General features: G+C 38.6%; 2 protein-coding genes across 2 annotated transcripts in view; both read left to right on the top strand.

Moving 5' to 3' along the window:
- The first annotated feature begins 1,247 nt into the window (after positions 1 to 1,247).
- Positions 1,248 to 18,748, top strand: part of LOC140234098 (mediator of RNA polymerase II transcription subunit 23-like) — a 126,425-nt gene continuing 108,924 nt past the window's right edge. Inside the window, exons 1-6 of the mRNA XM_072314179.1 lie at positions 1,248 to 1,377; positions 8,297 to 8,328; positions 8,656 to 8,743; positions 10,510 to 10,634; positions 11,130 to 11,241; positions 15,083 to 15,123. Coding sequence (XP_072170280.1) covers positions 1,321 to 1,377; positions 8,297 to 8,328; positions 8,656 to 8,743; positions 10,510 to 10,634; positions 11,130 to 11,241; positions 15,083 to 15,123 — 455 coding nt within the window. The 5' untranslated portion in view covers positions 1,248 to 1,320. The remainder of the gene's footprint in view (positions 1,378 to 8,296; positions 8,329 to 8,655; positions 8,744 to 10,509; positions 10,635 to 11,129; positions 11,242 to 15,082; positions 15,124 to 18,748) is intronic.
- Positions 15,466 to 18,722, top strand: LOC140234068 (uncharacterized). The gene is made up of 3 exons (XM_072314148.1): positions 15,466 to 15,857; positions 16,421 to 16,710; positions 16,887 to 18,722. Exons 1-3 carry the CDS (start codon positions 15,578 to 15,580, stop codon positions 18,174 to 18,176), a joined length of 1,860 nt encoding a protein of 619 aa, XP_072170249.1. The 5' UTR covers positions 15,466 to 15,577; the 3' UTR covers positions 18,177 to 18,722.

The raw sequence follows: 18,748 nt of genomic DNA, 5'->3' as shown, positions 1-18,748 counted from the left end.
GCCTGCGTTGTCGTCGAATTATGGACGGCTTGCATTCATTACAGCATGGTAGGTCCATGATAACAGCTTGATTGAGGGCTTTGCAAGGCGAGTTCATATTCAAAAGCTCTGCCCCCTAGCGACTGCTTGAAGCTGCTCAAAGCTGATTGGCTGGTGACAATGTTTTTTATTGAAGTCGTTTAATGCCCATGTGCAAGATACAGAGCATTATAGATCGTAAACTCTGAGCATTATTGTGTCTATTGAAGAGAGCCATGGACTTCGTCGTAGCTGAAGCAAACAAGTCAATTAGACAGCATGCGTCCTGTCAGCTGACCAGATGTAATCCTGAAACAGTATTGCCAGGAAGAGTAAACTCAAATTGGCTGCCATGCAGCTTGCTTCAAATTACCAGCATCACATTTATTGCACATGCTCTACCAGCCACATTTTTCTTTTTCCGTGCTGTCATTCAGATTTGCTATGGAGGAGTCCCTTGGGAAAATCAAGTTACCTCAGTGTGCTGACTCTTTAAGACACTAGGTGAATGATTCCCCAGAAGTTCCATTCCTATGGTAAATGTTTTACATTAAGCAATTTATTTATATTTCCCTTGGGACATTGCCTTGAGGGACTCAAACCAAACTAAATCATACGGTACCATACCGTGCCATGCTAGATTGGGTGCATTCAAGCGCTCTGTGGAGATAGAGTAGTAACTCATGAGTGTTTGTTTGTTTGTTTGTTTGCTTTTTACTTGAATCAGAGGGGTCACACATTTTGTAGCAATGGGGTCATGCACCTGGTGCACTTTCGTTTGATACAGGTGTCCTGAACAGAGAAAATCAACTCTTTGCATGATGACGTAGTGCGTGTTACGTGCATTTTTTTCATGTCAACCTATGATATGGTACGTTTCTGGACCACTTTGTGTTCTCTGGTGTGGTGCGGTACAGTATGGTACATTTTTGGAGCACATCTGGAAATGATCTACTTTTGGCATGGTATGGTAGGTACAGTACACTTTTGGAGCATTTAAGTACTCCTCTGCTACTGGTTTGGTATAATGCAGAACGCTTTAGGAGAGCACCGGAACATGCCTAAACATACTGGTATGCTGTTTTACTATAACAGTTAATTTTCAATGTCACTATGGATATGTGAATTGGTCAACAGAAAGACATACCAGTATTGTATCTGATAAAGTTTTCATATTGTGCACAATTATTTATTTTCTCTCCAAAGATCATGCCAGATGCAGGATCCACGTTCTGTTGATGAATGGCTGAAACTGCTAAATAAGTATCAAGAAAGTAACACTGCAGGCACTGGTGTTGAACCATGGCTGGAGGAATAACCACTGAGCAGCAGCTCCAGGATATGCTGTCAGAAGTCCTGGTAAGTGAAATAGCAAAAGCTTCAAAGGCACATTAAGAGATCAAGTTCTGTTTTTAACATCATACAGTAAAGTGTGGCAAAATGGGACTGAACAATTCTATTGTAATCTTCCAGTAATTATAATGACATTATTACAGTACTCTCCGCTTTAATAGTCAGGTAGTGTCTAGCAGAGCATTTTTTAGCCAGTTAACCGGAAAGCATGTTCATTTATTCACAATGCAGATACAACTGTACCACATTTTTGTCACACATCTCTCTGCAACAGGCACACAGCACGGTACGTCACAGCTACAGCACATCTAAAGTCACACAGTAGCCTTAGTTTAAGTATCTGCAGCATGATTTTGCAAACAATCTGGGGCCTGTTTCATAAAATTTGTCATCAGTGACAAGTTGTCATAGATGTGACAAGCTACTGAAATCCTTACATCTGATTGGCTGAGAGAAAATTTGTCATAGAAATTTGGCAGTTGTCACTGATAACAAGTTTTATGAAACGGGCCCCTGGTTGCAGTCCTGAGTCCTCGTCAAGCCACATGATTCCTTTGTAGGTATGCAGCCAAATGCTGCACAACAAGTTCTGCTGCGTCCCCGTGTTTTTCACAGGGACCATAAGTGTTTTTTTTTTTTTTAGTTAACAGCATGAAGAAAGGTTAGAGTCTTCATGGAGTTAGTTTATTCTTCATTTTTCTTGAGAGCTCACCAAAGCTTATAGGCACATGTACAGTGATCAGTGTGTCACTGTCTGTGTGTGAATGTGTTGGGTAGTGTGTGTAGCGCTGGTGCAAGGGTTCATACACAGCATGCAAAATGCGTCTACAGTAGTTGTATCAGTGATAACTGATATGGCATATTGGTCAGACACTGCACATTTAATATGTGAAAACATCAATCTAAGCTCTCTGCCGACTTTCAGCACCCCAGAATTTCTTCATAATTTATATTTTCACAAATTTTAAAGACTTCCTGCAGAAAACCATGGAAATAAATGGGGTTAATCTGGAAAATTTCTACCCTGAAATTTATCCGGAATGCCTACCCATTATGCGGTAAATGTAACACGCATCGGGAACTGTTTTTCACTTTGTAAGTCAGTTAAGTGGAGCACCTGATTAGGCAGTATCTCATTAAGCGGAGAGTACTATATTACAGGTGCATGTGATGTACGGTAACAGGAGCTGATCACATAAAGCATGTACAATGTATGTGGAGTGTAAAGATAAATGTTTGAAAGCTGGTTTTGTTGTTGTTTTTTTCATGATTACTGTGCATAATGTATAATTAAGATTCCTCTATGATTACAGATTACTAAATTTGCTTGTGTGTTAACCTTATCCATGATTTGAATGTACCACCGACCTGGCTAGTGGGAGATGTTAGTTGCCATTTTCATTACAATCAGACAAAGAAATTCACTACAAGTGCATAAGAAGGAAATAAAGGTGTACTTGGTCTCTGCATCTTTAAAGCAAGGACTTTGAATTTTGCATCGGCAAAAGCCAAACTGAGATATCCATTAAACTTGATGTTCCCTTATATATCTTTCTCCGTAGCCAGTGTTACTGTCAAGTAGCACAATTTTCAACTATTCGAATGTGATGTTGCCTCTGGAGATATTATACACATTAAGCCACAAAGACAAACCTGTGTATTCAATTTAATTACAAATCAACTTTAGCTAACTGTAAAAAAAAAGGAATGTTCACGTGCAATATAATTTGGCGAAATTCACATGCAATTTGATCTCGCGAAATTCGCGAGAGCCAAGATTCGCAAAATTAAAATGCATGTGAAAGTTCTTGTCTACATTATAGGCATTGAATGTTGGAGGCAACTCACGAAAATTTCGTGCCACAAAAAAAGGCCGTCGGCTCCAATTCACGAAAATATTGTGTTTTACAGTATTTTACTCTCATTCTTTGATTCAAACGATAAAGTCCAGCCTAGTGAGAAGGTACAAGTATTCTTTCCTATTTGGTGTATGTAAATGTTACCATACTGCTGCTGTCTGCATAGTCTATTAAACTGGTCAACAGGCATTTGTGTTTATTTAATATTAGTAATTATGGCTGAAAGAGAGTGTGCTTTGCAGTGCTAAGGAACCTTAGCAGAGAATAGAATGTTGCTTACCGTTCTAAGCTATTAAAATCTAGATTAGGCCAAGTAAAAAAAGAAACCAGTTTCTCGTCCTCGCGCGCATCGATTTTGGCCGCCGCATCGATTATTTTACTATTTACTATTTTCAAAATGGCGCTGAAAATACCAAGAAATTCATAATTCTCGTCCCAGCCCGCTCCCCACCCACATCGATTTTCAGTTGCCGAATCGACTTTTTTGATATTTACTATTTTTTCGGCCGCCGAAAAAAGAAATTGACAATAACATTCTCTTACCAATGGTGATGTCTCATTTCTAATTACGCCTTGCGTCCTCTACTTAGCTGTAGTACAGCTGTAGCTTCTGTAGTGCGTATGTAAAAACGCATGCATTTCACACTGCTCCACAAAGCAGTCGAACTGTAGTTGGATGGGCGGGCCGCGGGCGGGCCTGGGCTGTGATGTACAGCGCACTCGGTACGTCGTGAACGCGATAGCGGCAACATTTTTGTGAACAATCGCTGATATTCTACGCCTATTTCGCGCATTGTTCGTATTTTTCCCCGTTTCTCATATTTTAAGTGGATGAATTGTACTGTACAAATGCTTGTGAGGATTGTATGGAGTTTGTATACATTTTCCTGTCATTGTGACTATGTGCATGTGCGTGCAGTGTCGGAAGGTACGGTAATGCAATGGCCGTGCCGCACCGTTTATTGGCCATGTGCGTGTCTGTAGCTGTGTAGAGGCCCGTACACTCTGCTCTGTAACGTTGCATCTGACGGCGATGTATTGTTATATTTTGAAGATAAAATGAATGCGCTTTTCCAGCAAATGTAGAATTATTAAATGGGTGTATCTACAAAATAAATAACTTTTCCGGATTCTGGTTTGTCTCGTATTTCTGCGGGATACTTTTCTGTACGATGTAAATTCACGGACACGGCTGGCGTGAGTCGTATCATCTGTAGTGTGGTATACAATCATTCATCATCCAAATGATGAGTGATTATCAAATGTCTTTTTAGAACATGAAGAAACATCTTTAAATGTTTAATGCTATAATGCCATATCAGTATCATTTTGACATCCATCTGCAATTGTACAAGCCAGTTTCCAGTTGAATGTGCTACAATTGTACTGTGAAGAAATGCAGATAGGCCTACCACATACCAGCTGTGTGGACACAAAAAGTCACAAACACCAATGATAAATAAAGCAGTGTTTTGAATATCATGGAATTTATTTCAGTCGTATTATACATTTGGGCAATTCCACGGTAACTGAGGTTACGCGTAAGGATTTTCATGAAATTGTTTACGTTGTAGTTTTGTGAATGAAAGCACCTGGGGCTTGCAATTGGCATTGATGAATGAGTTCATGAGAATGAAGAAATAGGTGGAAAGTTTTTCTCTCAAACTGCATTTCTTATCAGATAGCAAGTGAAAATGTGTCGGTAACTGACGTTACAGAAAAAGGACATGGAAAATTATGGTGTAGATTCAAATGGAAATATCTCGTGTCCCTGACTTCTAGCCTTTATGTGTTTAATATGGCAATACACCTAGGTTCTTAGGAACAGGTGTGCAAAATAATGTGCACCCTAGATATATCCTTTTAGTACCATGCCAATTTCAGTGAAGGCATGACGGTAACTGACGTTAAGTAACTGACGTTACGCTTACATTTGCCATAGGGTTTACACACGCAAAATCATGATTGGGAATAGTTTTGTGATATTTCATAATTCTGACCTTTCAGAGTAATTTGTTTGATATGGAATCATACCTTGGTTCATCAATTATAAATACACTAATGAAATGAAACATTAGTCCATTTTCTTTGTGTTCTATGAAAACTTAAAGGTAAACATGTCAGTAACTGACGTTACGTAACTGACGTTACACATACACATATGTACTTTTGCTATGGGGCTTACAGAGAACTAATTTATTTAACAGGTTATTATACTGCTGCAGTATACCAGTAACAATCCCAGGCAATTACTTAGCAACAAATTAAAACAAAATCTAAAGACACAAATGGGGTGGGGCACTTAGGAGGCAACCCCCCCCCCCCCCCCATGCCATAGCACAGTTGGGCAAAAATAATGTAAATGCACCAGAGGATATTTCTTGACATTTGTCTTAAGATTGAATGCTTATTCAACAGTTATGATTACACAGAGCCATTTAGATTCAGCAGTTCCAAGTATAAATATATATATTGACATAACTATAAGGGTTGGTTTTTTTTTTTTTATGAACAGGAAAGTTTCTATCTAGAGTGCCCCACCCATAATACCCTGCAGGACTACACAAAACACAGATATTTTTGTGTGTGAAAAAAAAAAATATCTTTAAGGTAATGGGGAAAAAACACATATCAACTCATAAATATGCATAAATATGTATGAAATCTACTGTGATATATTTCTTCTTCTTTTCTGTATTTTACTCCTTCTCCTTCAAGGCATTGTTAGGGCCATAAATAACAAAAAAAAATGATCTCCATCATCAATTGATTTAAATGAAAAGTGTTGCACTTTTAATATTTCTCTGTGAAGCAGAAACACTATGCTTTTTTGGTCAAAAGAGCATTATTGGTTTAACCCTTGCTTGAAGTAATGTAACTGTTTTTCTTTTCCTTTTCAATGATATATCAAGGCTTGCAAATACATCCCAGATACCAAGAAATAGGACTTTGTAACGAAAGAATTCTAAGACCAATATAAACAAATCTTCCTGTTCATAATTATCATGTACTGCAAAATGTCCCTGCATGAATGAAATAAAGTAATCGACAAATATGAACATTTTTTTTTTTAAACCCTAGAATCACCTCTCACTTTGAGCAACATCAGTGTTAAACGTTTGGCAACATCAGTGTTCAGTTTCAAACAGTAACGAGTACATGCCTTATGTACCATAATACAAGATGTGCCACATTAACTAAACCACACATTTAAGTGCAAGCGAAGAAATATCTGTTTGTGCATTTGCCTTGAGGTAGAAACTTCACTAAGCTTCCAGAAAAAAAGAAAAATGCTAGCAAAAGCAATCATTAGTAAAGATTATAAAACTGTTGGTATACAGCTGTACACAAGCTTTGTATAGAAAAGGTGGTTACCATGCAACCATTAGGCCTACAAACTTTGGTAGCTTTATCATGCTGTAGGACTGGGAATGTACTGTATAGTAATTTGAGTGCATATATTGCTTGTGGTAAACCTAAACTTCCAGATGGTTTAACCTTAAACTTGTGCTAAATCAAAAATCAAAAGCTCCCCCCCCCCAAAAAAAAAAGAAGATAATTATGATAAATAAATAAACAAATAAATTTAAAAAAATAAAATAAAATGAAAAAAATTGTATCCATGGACATACCATGGTGATGGCATCATTCCCTATAAAAAGGGATTGCTGCTCTTTGTTGATAACCTTTGACTTCCCAGATGTATTGAAATGGCCTAAAGTCAAAAAATTTGCCTCAGTTATAATTACTGTCATGGTAACTGACGTTACATACTCATGTATGACATTTCGGTAACTGACGTTACACATTTTCAAGTGTTCATTTTGACTCTCCAGTATGCCAAGTATCCTTACTTCTGGTATTAAAAGGAAGACATATGGGCATACATTAGAAATCCCAAGTTACATCATACAGCTCACTTTCTTTGATGAATAAAGTTAAATATTCCTTGTTTTTGGTAACTGACGTTACACCCATCATTGTCAAACTAATTAAAAGTTTTTATCAAATTCTTTAAAGCAACCCGCTTTTTTTTAAATTGTGTGATAAAAGACTTCTCTGGTAACTGCATACATATAAAAGATTGTTGTTTAGAGTACTAGTAAAGTGGATATACAGAGAGTAAGTTATGTGACAATACACTCTTTTTACCATTGAGTTATAGGTATATTTTGGCAGCCATTTTGAAAATCAAAATGGCCACTTTTATTGAAAAACATAATGATTCTTAAAACTTCAACTCAAGTACTGTCTGAGAATGTATGGTGTTTGAAACAAATATCATTTTGAATTTTTGGCACCTGTGTCCTATATACCGTGGAATTGCCCATTTGTTGAAAGACATGTTTTATACCTGTTTCAATTAATAGCACAATACATCAGAATTGCAAGTACACTGGTATCAGAAATGCCATTACAACACTAAATACCAGTTTTAAGATGGTCATTTTCCCTTGACATTTGAAGTTTCATTTCAAGTATGGTACATATATATATTTGTTTGAAAATGCACAGAGTGCAGGCAAGACATACACTTGGGACCTGGTCTCTCATAACACAGCTACCAGAGTGATATTTCATTTCATATTTTGGATATAGAAAATAGTAAAGCCCTCTCTCGTTACCTTTCTCAGAATTACCGGACGAGAAACACATATTACTTTTATTTTGACAATTCTCGAAAAAATAGTATATCAAATAGTAAGGACCTCCCTCATCGCCTTGCTCAAAAAACCCGGACGAGAAACTACTTTCTTTTTTTACTTGGCCTTATTTATGCAGTTTGATATACTACCCGATATGCTTCAACAACAAAAATTGTCAACTTTTTGTTGTAGAAGGTCCTCTTAGGATCTTCAACTGTTGACATATTATTTAGACTGCTTTTTTGTATACAAACTCTGCTGTAAATGCAAATTAACCATTCCCTATTTTGACGGTCCTTCCCATTAAAAAATGCACAAGTAAAAAAACACAAAATTTGTTGAATTATCTTTGAAGGTTGTTCATGTTGTTCATAGTAATGTTTACTATCCATTTCATTTTCCTTCCTTATTTCTTGGTAGAGAACAACTGCTATTGAAGAAGCATTTGCTGGGTAAGTTTACCAATTATCTAAGTATTTTGCCCTCTTCCTGCCTTTATTGCCAAATTGGCAGACAGATGTGACTCCATGAAACGTATGTGAAGAGTTGAGACTTGTCCATTTCTGAAATCATGACTCTTTTTCCGATACTTACACATACATTTACTTTCAGTTGAGAAAAAGTGTTTCATTATTGTAAGTCTGTACTGCAGCTCAAGATTGAATCATGAAAGGTGCCCTATCTCTCCCAATTTCTTTCTTAGGTAGATTTTGTAAGCCATGTAAAGCTTCTTGTAAATAGTACACGTTTGTTGTGAGTTTTTTGTTTTCTCATTTCAGGTTTGTTGTAAGCACTAATGAGGCCGAGAGAAACAAGATCTTGGTTTGTTATGATAACTTCTTGCGATTCTGGTCCAATGTACCTGTGGTAAGTTTTTTCTAGTATGAAGAAATAGATCAGAGAAATTGAGAGGATATTAAATATGTTATATGTATAATATATGTAAACAGGGGTCGACGTTCGCGGTTACCTAGTGGCCCAGAGCCACTTAAAATTGATGTTGGCCACTGAATTTCAAAAAAGGTTATCTTTTGGTGGCCGAGTCGAACAACTACAATGTAAGGTTCAGAATGGATTGTTACATTTGCTTTTATTTAGGGCCTCAATATACCTTTTTTTGGCCACCAAAATTTCAGATTTTAAGATTTTAGTAGCCAAAATGGGCAACCAAAAAAAAAAGTGTCGAGCCCTCTTGTGTGTACTTTATTTATATATTACATGCAAGACAATTATCTTGTGCCTATTTCCTTTCACATGATTTAATATTAAATGGGTTAGTCAAATACCGGTTAGTGATTGGCTAAACACAGTCACGTGATGGAGGTACATTCGTTGTGTTCGCCCATGGGCGAACATTCTTGTAATGTTCTCCCATGGGAAAACATTTTCACGTAACAAATGACAGTAAGGCCTAGGACCACGTGCGCACAATGAATTTGGCTCTGCGCGATCAAGCGAGCGATCGAGTGCGTTGTGCTGGTACTGACCGGTGGTTGACGTTGACGTATTTGACGTATCGTATTTGACTAACCCATATAATATAACAGATGATGACTTTTGTTGTCGGGAACATGTACCAAACGTTCCACCCGAAGGGTTTGAAATGCTATTTCGGGAGGCTATAAGTCCCTCGACTTCGTCTCGGGACTTATAACCTCCCTCAATAGCATTTCAAACCCTTCGGGTGGAACATTCGGTATGTTCCCTCCCCGGCCAGTCATCATCTATATAATGTCATTAACCCGTTGAGGACGAGTCCCGAGTATACTCAGGCAAGTGTCTATGGGAAATGCATGTTATAGCAAAATCAAACCGTCCTCAACAGGTTAATGTCGCGGTCACACCTTCACATATATTCCTGCGCATTGCTGCGCTTTGAGGGGTAGATCAATTCACAGCCATGCGCAGCAATATGCAGCAATTTTGAAGGTTGCAGTCACCCTATTGCATATTTGTAGCTTGTAAGTAACTTGTATGCCATCTGTACGAAGACTGTATACAGTTGCCCAGAATTCCCTATTACCTTGCTGCAGCACACTGCTGCTCATAGCAGTAAGATTACAGTAATACATAGGTTGCTCGCATTGGTTGGTCTCACTGCGTCTCACTGCATGTTCCTGAGTTGGTGCTTCCTTCCCAGGAATGAAAGCTTTGACTTTTGGATTTTACAAAATTGACTCACATAAATGTACTATGTCACAATTTCATAATTTGCCTAGGCCTAAAAATGTCCCTGTGTTCTTCTTGCATGTTGTGTTATTAAATGTTTTGGTGATGATAAATCATAATGACTCATTATTTTATGTGTATTTTTTTCTATTAGGGTTATAGGTACCGTACAGTTTGAGTTGCATCTGCATCTGTCTCAATTTTACCCACACTCCTTTCCCAAGGAGTTTCGTTTGTGTACAGAGCAGAGATTATTCCTAGGGTCCCTGAAGAAATGGTTTAAAGTTAGGTGTTGGTAATGTGTACCAGAAAGGGGACTGCAGGGAGATAGCATCAAGGTAGAATGTATCTTTAGAGCTCAGATGAGCATCACACCTCCCTCCCCCCCCCCCCCCCAACTTTTGTCTGTGTATAACTATGTCATCTGCTGGGTATCTGTCATATATCAATATTTCTGTTGACAGGAATCACAGGAACAGATGTTGAAGCTGTATGTGAATAATATTCACACCCTCAAATCCAATCAGAGAATTAGGTTACTCTGTGACATCCTTGGCACTGCTGTGGACAAGGGTCACATACCAGCAAAGTAAGTTATGAAGAGATAAATTTTAAATACTGTAACAATTTCCCTCTCTGCAATGTTACAATAAAAACTTCATGATATGGACAAGTGTCACGCCAACATTTGTAATGATAATAGTTGTCATTGAGCATGATAAATGAGGTTTTACAAGCATGATGTTTAAAAGGTTTCCACATTCATACGATTTTGAATTTTGGGTCTTAGCCATTTTAATTATTTGTCTCACTACTTTTTCAAGAATGTGACTAATCACTTTTATTTTTTATATCCTTCATTTTGGAATGTTTAGCTTTCAGAGAGACAGCAATTAGATTTCACATTTTAGATAGGTTCTAAGAAAAAAACAGAAGATTTAGTTGCAAATTCCTGGTGGTGTGAAATGTCACGTTCAGACAAGCAGATCTCAATGTATGTTGCTAACCAAGTGACATTCCAAACCTCCCAAGCTGCAGTGAAATATGAGATCAACTGGAGGTTTTAACTTTTTCTTCTCTCCAGATTGGTGTGTGAAGCTCTTCTTACTGCCAAGGGCTTGGACTACCAGGTAGCCTACCCCTGGGCTCAGACATTCCATGTTGTACAGAAAGTCATCAACAGTGCTGACTACAAGGTACACTGTAAATCCTTGCACAAAAACTTGCAAAGAAGTTCTAAATTTTTTTTTTTACTAAACTTTTTTTTTTTGGGATGTCTTACATTGTTTCATAAGTGAAATATGTCTGATCAGGGGCAGATCCAGGAATTCCGTAAAGAGGAGGTGCCTTTACAAAATAATGGGGGGGGTGCATGCACCCCCCATTTTTTTTCTTTTTATTCCTTTTGTTCTAAAAACAAATAAGGGGGGCGTGCCCCCGGTGCGCTCCCCCTGGATCCTCCACTGATGATAGCTATCTAAGTCTTACTAAACAGATTCTACCCATGTAGGAAATACCAATTGCCAGCCATCCCTTTTCTCTCACATGATTTGATGCTAAAAAAACCACAACACCAAATCCAAATGTGAAATGCAGTCAACTTCTCATACTTCAACATTGAATTAGCCTAGTATTGCTTTATACCTCAAAGGCAAAATAAAAGTCCTTATTTTTCCCTTATGTACTTCCTCTTGTTAAATCCTGTATATTTTGAAATTACTTAACTCAAAGTTCAGTTCCTTGTACATGGAAGGAAAATCCAAAACTCCAATCTTAACTTCACTTACTAATTATTTTTCCCGAGGGTTATTCGTAGCAAAATTCCAACATCACTCAGCTATTCACAGTCAAGCAGTTACCTGTCACATGCATTGATCACTATACAGTAACAACATGCTGGACTGATTCAAGGTATGGGAGGTTGACTGTATATTTGATTTCATGTGACAGATTTGTTTGTTAAGTTTGTTTAGAGGTAAAAGGAATATAATGCTGTACTATAAGGTTGTCACTTGCACTTTGTGCATTTGTAACATTACATACTTAGCACTTTGAATTTGGCTTCCAATTAGAATGCTTTTAAGGAAACAAGTGTGTGATTAGTGGTGGATCCAGGGGGAGCGCACCAGGTGCCCCCTGTTTTTTTGTTGTTTTTTGTTTTGTTTTGTTTTTTGTTAAAAGGAGGAAACAAGGAAAAAAATGACATGTATGATGTGGGGGGAGAGGGCGCATGCACCCCCTTTTATTGTATCCCCTAGCATGTATGCCGGAGGATACTTTGGATTCAGCAGTGTTACACCGCCGCTGCCGCATCACATTCTTGATTGCACTCCAGCAGCCACAAATTTTGACAGATTTCTTTGAAATTTTGTATGGAGGTTCATATTGGTAATATCTCCACATGTATAACTTTGGGTGATGCTGCCCCCAGTTTTCCGTCTTTTATAGGGTAAAATACCATATTTTTGTGCATAGTTTGTGTGCGCTCTAGAGGTCACATTTGTTAACAGATTTTGTTCAAATTTGGTATGGAGGTTTATCATGATGTAATCTACAAGCCTATAGATTTGGGATATGCTGCCCCCAGTGTTCCATCTTTTATAGGGTCAAAGGTCATGTTGGTGGTGGTTGGTTTGTGTGCGCTCTATAGGCTACATTTCTTGACAGATTTTGTTCAAATGTAGTATGAAGGTCTACCATGATATGAGCTACAAGTCGAAAGATTTTCTAATTGGATGTGTCTATATTCAATGTAATGCTCTTATGGATCCACTTTTTTTTTTACAGGGACAAATATCACATTTTAATTTTTGTCGCGCTTCCTCTCCGGCAATCACCTTCTTTTTTCAGTTGATTCCATTCAGATTTGTAAGGAGTACCATACAATATGCATACATGAACTTTAATCTACCTGATTTTATTCTGATGCTGCCCCAGTGTTCCATCTTTTACAGGTCAAATGTTGCATATTGGTTGCTGTCTTGCATCCGCTCGACAGTCACATTTTAGACTGATTTCTTGCAGATTTTATACAGTGTACATCGTAGTTTACTCTTCCACAGTTTTTGATGCTCCTCCTGATGTTCCTTAACTCTTAACGGTGACCTTAGTCCTGACGTGCCATGGTCTGTGGTACCATAATGCGTTACACCAGGAAACTGCCACTGATATGCACTGGTAGCTGATTAGCATAGCCATCGTTTCCACTAAAAATATGAGTATACTTACATAGGAAAATTTTGAGTAAATACATGATTTATCAGCTAGATGTATTTTTTTCGCGTCGGGGAAAATCCGCAGAGAGCGCACCCTCTGCGAGCTGTGTATAGATCAAAATTCTCATTGATAAACCACGCATGTGTATGCTACTGAATCTGCGTGTGTTGTCTATGCATTTCCACTCGCATTGTTCTGCTTGGGTGCTCTCATTTTGTCCCTCAAAGAGGGTCAAGCTTTCGTTTGTCGGTCAAGTCTTTCATCCTTTTGTCTTGATGAACTTCACTAATCATCCTCACGCTAGCATTTTATATACAAAAGAAGAACACGCTTTTGTTCTTGTCTATGCACATGTGCAGTGGACGGAAAGTAGACCTGTAAACCAAGGAAATGCGCGAGCACAAACCCCTCGTGGACAAAGGCCTGCCGATTTCAATAGAGTACGCCCGCCAGTAGTATATAGAGACAAAAGAAGGATTAGTAGGTGCTTGCTTCTCAAGTGGACAAAAGACACTCTTCCAGGACCCGGGATTTACTTTAGTTTCAAATACAGGATCTGGGACTAAAGGACTCAGATTTGGGAATGAATTACCAAGGCAGAAAAAGAAATTGAAAAGACAAATTGAACTGCCAATATCCTTGGAATTAGACAACTCTAGAAGACAAATTTGTTATCATTTGAAAGAGGAAATGTAGCTCTAAAACTTTCTTGCAGAATCAAGGGAGCATTTTATTGAAGAAAAATCACGACTGACTCTTTCTTTCCATGCTACACAAAGATTTATAATAATTTTTTAATGATATCGATTATTTCTGCAATATTTCAGGTTCAGATAGATATTACAGCAAACTGACTACATAACACGAAAGAACAATCATTTCGTGATATTTGTTGTGTAGAACTCAATTCAAAACAGTAAATAGTTTCAAAGATATGGCAGTTTTAAATTACATTGTCAATTCAGTTCGCAAACTTTCTGGCGTTGGGTAAAAACCTCTGGCACGTTAGGGGTTTTGGGTCTGTCACATTAAGAGTTAAATACATGGTCAAATATCACATTTTAAGCCCCAGTCACACAGGTGTTCAAACAATCCTCTGCGTCCAGCGTTGCATCCAAAAAGTCCATTTAAAAACTACACTTTTTACAATGCAATGCCAGACCCAGAACATTGTTTGAGCAACTGTGTGGGGCATTAGCGGCTATCCTGTAGCCACTCTGCATTTAGGTGACATATCTTCAGATAGTATTTTTGAATTTTGTATCCAGGTGCATTATACTCTAATCTATATACATAAATATTGTTTTGTGAGAGTCTTCACAATATTCACCTTTATGTTTGAAGAAGGGGAGGGGATCTTTGTCCCTTGCTCCAATGTGAAGATGAAGCAAAAGCTGCTGCTAGTGCCGGGGGATACAATCGCATTGCGCGGCAATGGACAGTTCTAGTTTTGTAAAGGCACCCTCCCCCCACCTTACGGAATTCCTGGATCCTCCCCTGGTGATGGTGCTGGTGGTGTAGTGCAACAATCACATTACCCTACAATATACAGCATACATGATTTCAAGTAGGCAGGTTTTAATCAAATTCAAACAGAATCTTAATTTGGGAACAAAATGTAGTGTGTTTTTTGGTCATTGTGAGCCACATTCATACCTAAGTGTGCCTAAAAGTTTTGGCAATAATTTTTGCTGGTCAATGTTACGTGTGAGAAATGAAATTTGCATTGCATTCATGTAGTAATTCTGTTAAGTGTCGGCACCCATAGTGTTGGTGTTATCTCCAGATCATATATCTCAAGGCTTGTTTTATTTCTTCCAGGGCTGCCGTGATGTGTTACGTCTCGTACTTGAGATAATTAAGGTGCTACATATCCTATAATGGGGCCAAAATATCAATAAAAATTGTAATTTGAGATTTTGATGGCAATGTAATATTGAACTATCACTAGATCTACCAAAAAAAAAATAGTTTCGAAATTTCACTCTAAGTATGTAAAAAATTGATTAAAAGTTAATGTTTCTTATTGTTTTTTTAACCTGATCGGCGACCAGAAACAATGAAAATATAGAGAAATTCAAACTGTCCTAAAATTATCATTTTTTATCCAAATTTCACAAATGACATATCAAAATGAAGGGCAGAGCCTGGGCTCTTAGACTAGAGGCACTGAAAAACAATATGCTGCCATCTAGTGGGAGGAATGTGACAGATATCTCTGACTCATGCCTTTGCTGTGGCACTTCATAATACTTTCACTACCTAGTTCAGTTTCTGTTGTTTTATCGCTGGGATATTCCAAACAAAACCTCAACAATGGGAAAAAGAAAAGGCAGCTACTATAAGAAAAAGGGTTTCAGGGGGATTTCAGCAAATGTTGTGAAGAAAATGAAGCTTGGAGCAGCTGCTACACCTGAGGAGGACACTGCTTCCAGGAGAAAGCTTTCTTCACAACACAGTCCCACACATAGACTTCTGTGTGCTGAAAATCCCCCAACCCTTCCCGATCCAGAGCCCGAGAACGAGAACATCATAGTCAACAAGCGGCTCCTTGGTAAAGCTCTTGAAGAATTCAAGGGCCATTCTTGCCCAGAAGGTGAGTAAGCTTGCATTGTTTATCATCTTTATTTATGTAGATGTTGTAATTGTTCAATGTCAGTGCAGTGTTCATGAACAGACTTCGCCGTTGGTAAATTTTATAGTCAACAGTCTAAAAGAAAGGCAATGTCAGTAAATAACTTCTGTCCGCAGTTTTAATCTTTTTTTTTAACGTAGGCCATATCCAAGGTTCTGACTCTGATAAAGTAACAACTCACCGCTGATATTTGGTCAGGTAGAATGTATGATTAGGTTCTCTAGTAATTTTGTTTTATCTGCATAATTTGTATGTAATTTATTTCATATTATGTCACGGAAAGCTCACACCCATTTATCATGCCAGGCCCAGGATTATTGTGACATGGCTCTGTGATGGTATTATGATGGTTAGACCTACAATGTAGTGGCTATTGTATTTCTAGATGCAAAGAGAGCAGGTAGGAATGTTATCATTAGGATTAAAATAAGTATGCTTTTTTATTGTCATTTCCTTTCCTTCATTTCTATATAAAGTACAAATACTACGGTACATAATTTGCATATTTCTTTCATTGTATGCAGCTTTCCTGCAGATTGATGAGGCTGACCAGCAGCGTAATGGACTGTGCAGCACCCTTGTCCTCCGGTGCTCCATCTGCAAGATGGAGCACACATTCAGAACATCACCAAATGTAGCAGGGGGTGCTGGACAATCTGCAGCCATCAATCGGCGGTCCGTTCTTGGAGCTATGGAGGTGGGACTCGGGCGGGAAGCTCTGGCTGACCTGTGTGCCTACATGAACCTTCCCGCCCCGGTGAACAGCAAGAGCTTTCAGGATCACCTGAACCACCTGCACACTACTAGCAGTGAGGTAAGAGATACTTATCTTCATTCCCACAGATCTACAATTTGTAAGTTGTTAAATTTTGTAAAAAGCCTACCACTACTGTTTTTATATCATAGGTATAAACATTGATTATCAAATGTTTTCTGTTTCCTCTTCTCTGTTTTTATCTATTCATCCATTTTTGGTTTGGGTTTTTACAGACTGCAGATCAGCAGATGGCAGAGGCTGGGCAGCGTGTCAGGGAGATGGTGGTGGCAGAGAACCCGGAACTGGAGGAGGAGGAGGTGCTGGATGTGGCAGTATCGTATGATGGCACGTGGCATAAAAGGGGCTTTGTATCTAATCATGGGGTGGGGGTAGTTATTAGCATGGACAGTGGGGAGGTTTTAGACAGGGAGGTATTATCTAAGGTTTGTAGGGAATGTAAACTAAAGGAGGGGTGGGATAGGGATACAGAGGAGTATAGGAACTGGTGGGAGGGGCATAAGGACAACTGTTTGGGAGGGCATAAGGGATCTAGTGGGAAGATGGAAGTAGATGCAGCAGTAGCAATATGGGGTAGGTCAGTAGATAAGCATAGGCTAAGGTATAAGTACATGGTTAGTGATGGGGATAGTAAGGCATTCAAGGCAGTAGAGGAAACATATGGGGAGGGTCATAAAGTAGAGAAGTTAGATTGTGTAGGGCATGTAGGGAAGCGTATGTTTAATCATTTGGATAAGTTTAGGAAGAGCGATAGCCATAGTCAGGAGTTTAGGAAGTTGCTAAATAAGCGGGGGGCTGGACGTGGGGCAGGGTGTTTACATGGTAATGCGGATGAGGGGACAGTAGGTAGGCTTAGTAAGTTATATAGAACAACAATTCGTAAAGCTAGCAAGGGGATAATTAGGAATAGTGAAGAAAAGGCGAGGGCAACACAGGATTTGCAGCGGGCAGTATTGGCTATTCTCTATCACAGCTGCAAAGTTGATGATGAGATCCGCCACCAGTACTGCCCTAACGACGATTGGTGTGAGTATAGAAAACACGGCAAGATGGAGGACAAGGACCACCATCTTGATGGGCGGCTCCTCGAACCCCTCTTGCCTGTGTTCCAGCGACTCAGTGATGAAAGTCTTCTCTCGAGATGTCTTCCAGGGTACACCCAGAACCAGAATGAAGCCTTCAACCAGCTCATCTGGAAAAGGTGTCCCAAACACGTATGGAGGACTGCCAAAGTTGTTCACATTGCAGTCAACATGGCTGTAATGGCGTTCAACAGCGGCGCCGAGATCGGTCGCCACAGACTACTACAGAGCCTCAATCTCAGCATGGGAGCTCATGCCTTGTTGTCTGCACGTAGGAAGGATAAGGCTAGGATTAGTAATGCAGATAATCGGGCAAGGGAGGCTAATAAGAAGAAAAGGGAGGCAATTAGGCAGGGAAATAAGGAAAGGGAGGAGGGCTATGTGGAAGAGGAAGGGGTACTGTATGAGGCGGGAGGGTTTTAGGTGTGTGGGTTTTCATGTAGTAGGGGTTACGTGTAATTTTTTAAGTCGTATATAGTTTGTATGATGTGATATGTATATTTATGGTGCAATGTTTTATTATGACACATGTTTTGTTATATATATGCTGATTATTTCATGATTTTGATTTTGTAGAAAATTTCCAGCTGTAAATATCCTTTATAGACATATGATTTTGATTTAATGTAACATTTCCAGTTGTACATATTCGTTATAGCTTATATGATTTTATTGAATTTTTCATTTTCCATTTGTAAATAATAATTGTATTTATTGAGTTTAACTTTGATTATTATTTTGCTACAGCCACTGCCTCATCCAGCACCAACTGCCATTATTTGCCAGGTCGCCAGTGGTGAACCAGACTGCACGCTGTCGCTGGCGACCTGGCCTCGTGTGTAAATAAGTTTTTTTTTTTTTTTTTTTTTTTTGTTAATCATTTTCTTGGTAGTAGATTAGTTAATTAGCAATTATTTGTCATAAATGTAAATACTTTGAATTTCAGCTGATTAAATGTTTGTATATATTGGCTATGTAAAGATGCTTCAATGCCT

Source organism: Diadema setosum, chromosome 10 (genome assembly GCF_964275005.1).
Source record: "Diadema setosum chromosome 10, eeDiaSeto1, whole genome shotgun sequence".
Lineage (NCBI taxonomy): Eukaryota > Metazoa > Echinodermata > Echinoidea > Diadematoida > Diadematidae > Diadema > Diadema setosum.
Note: the sequence above shows the minus strand (reverse complement) of the source record. Positions and strands in the feature narration are given on the sequence as shown.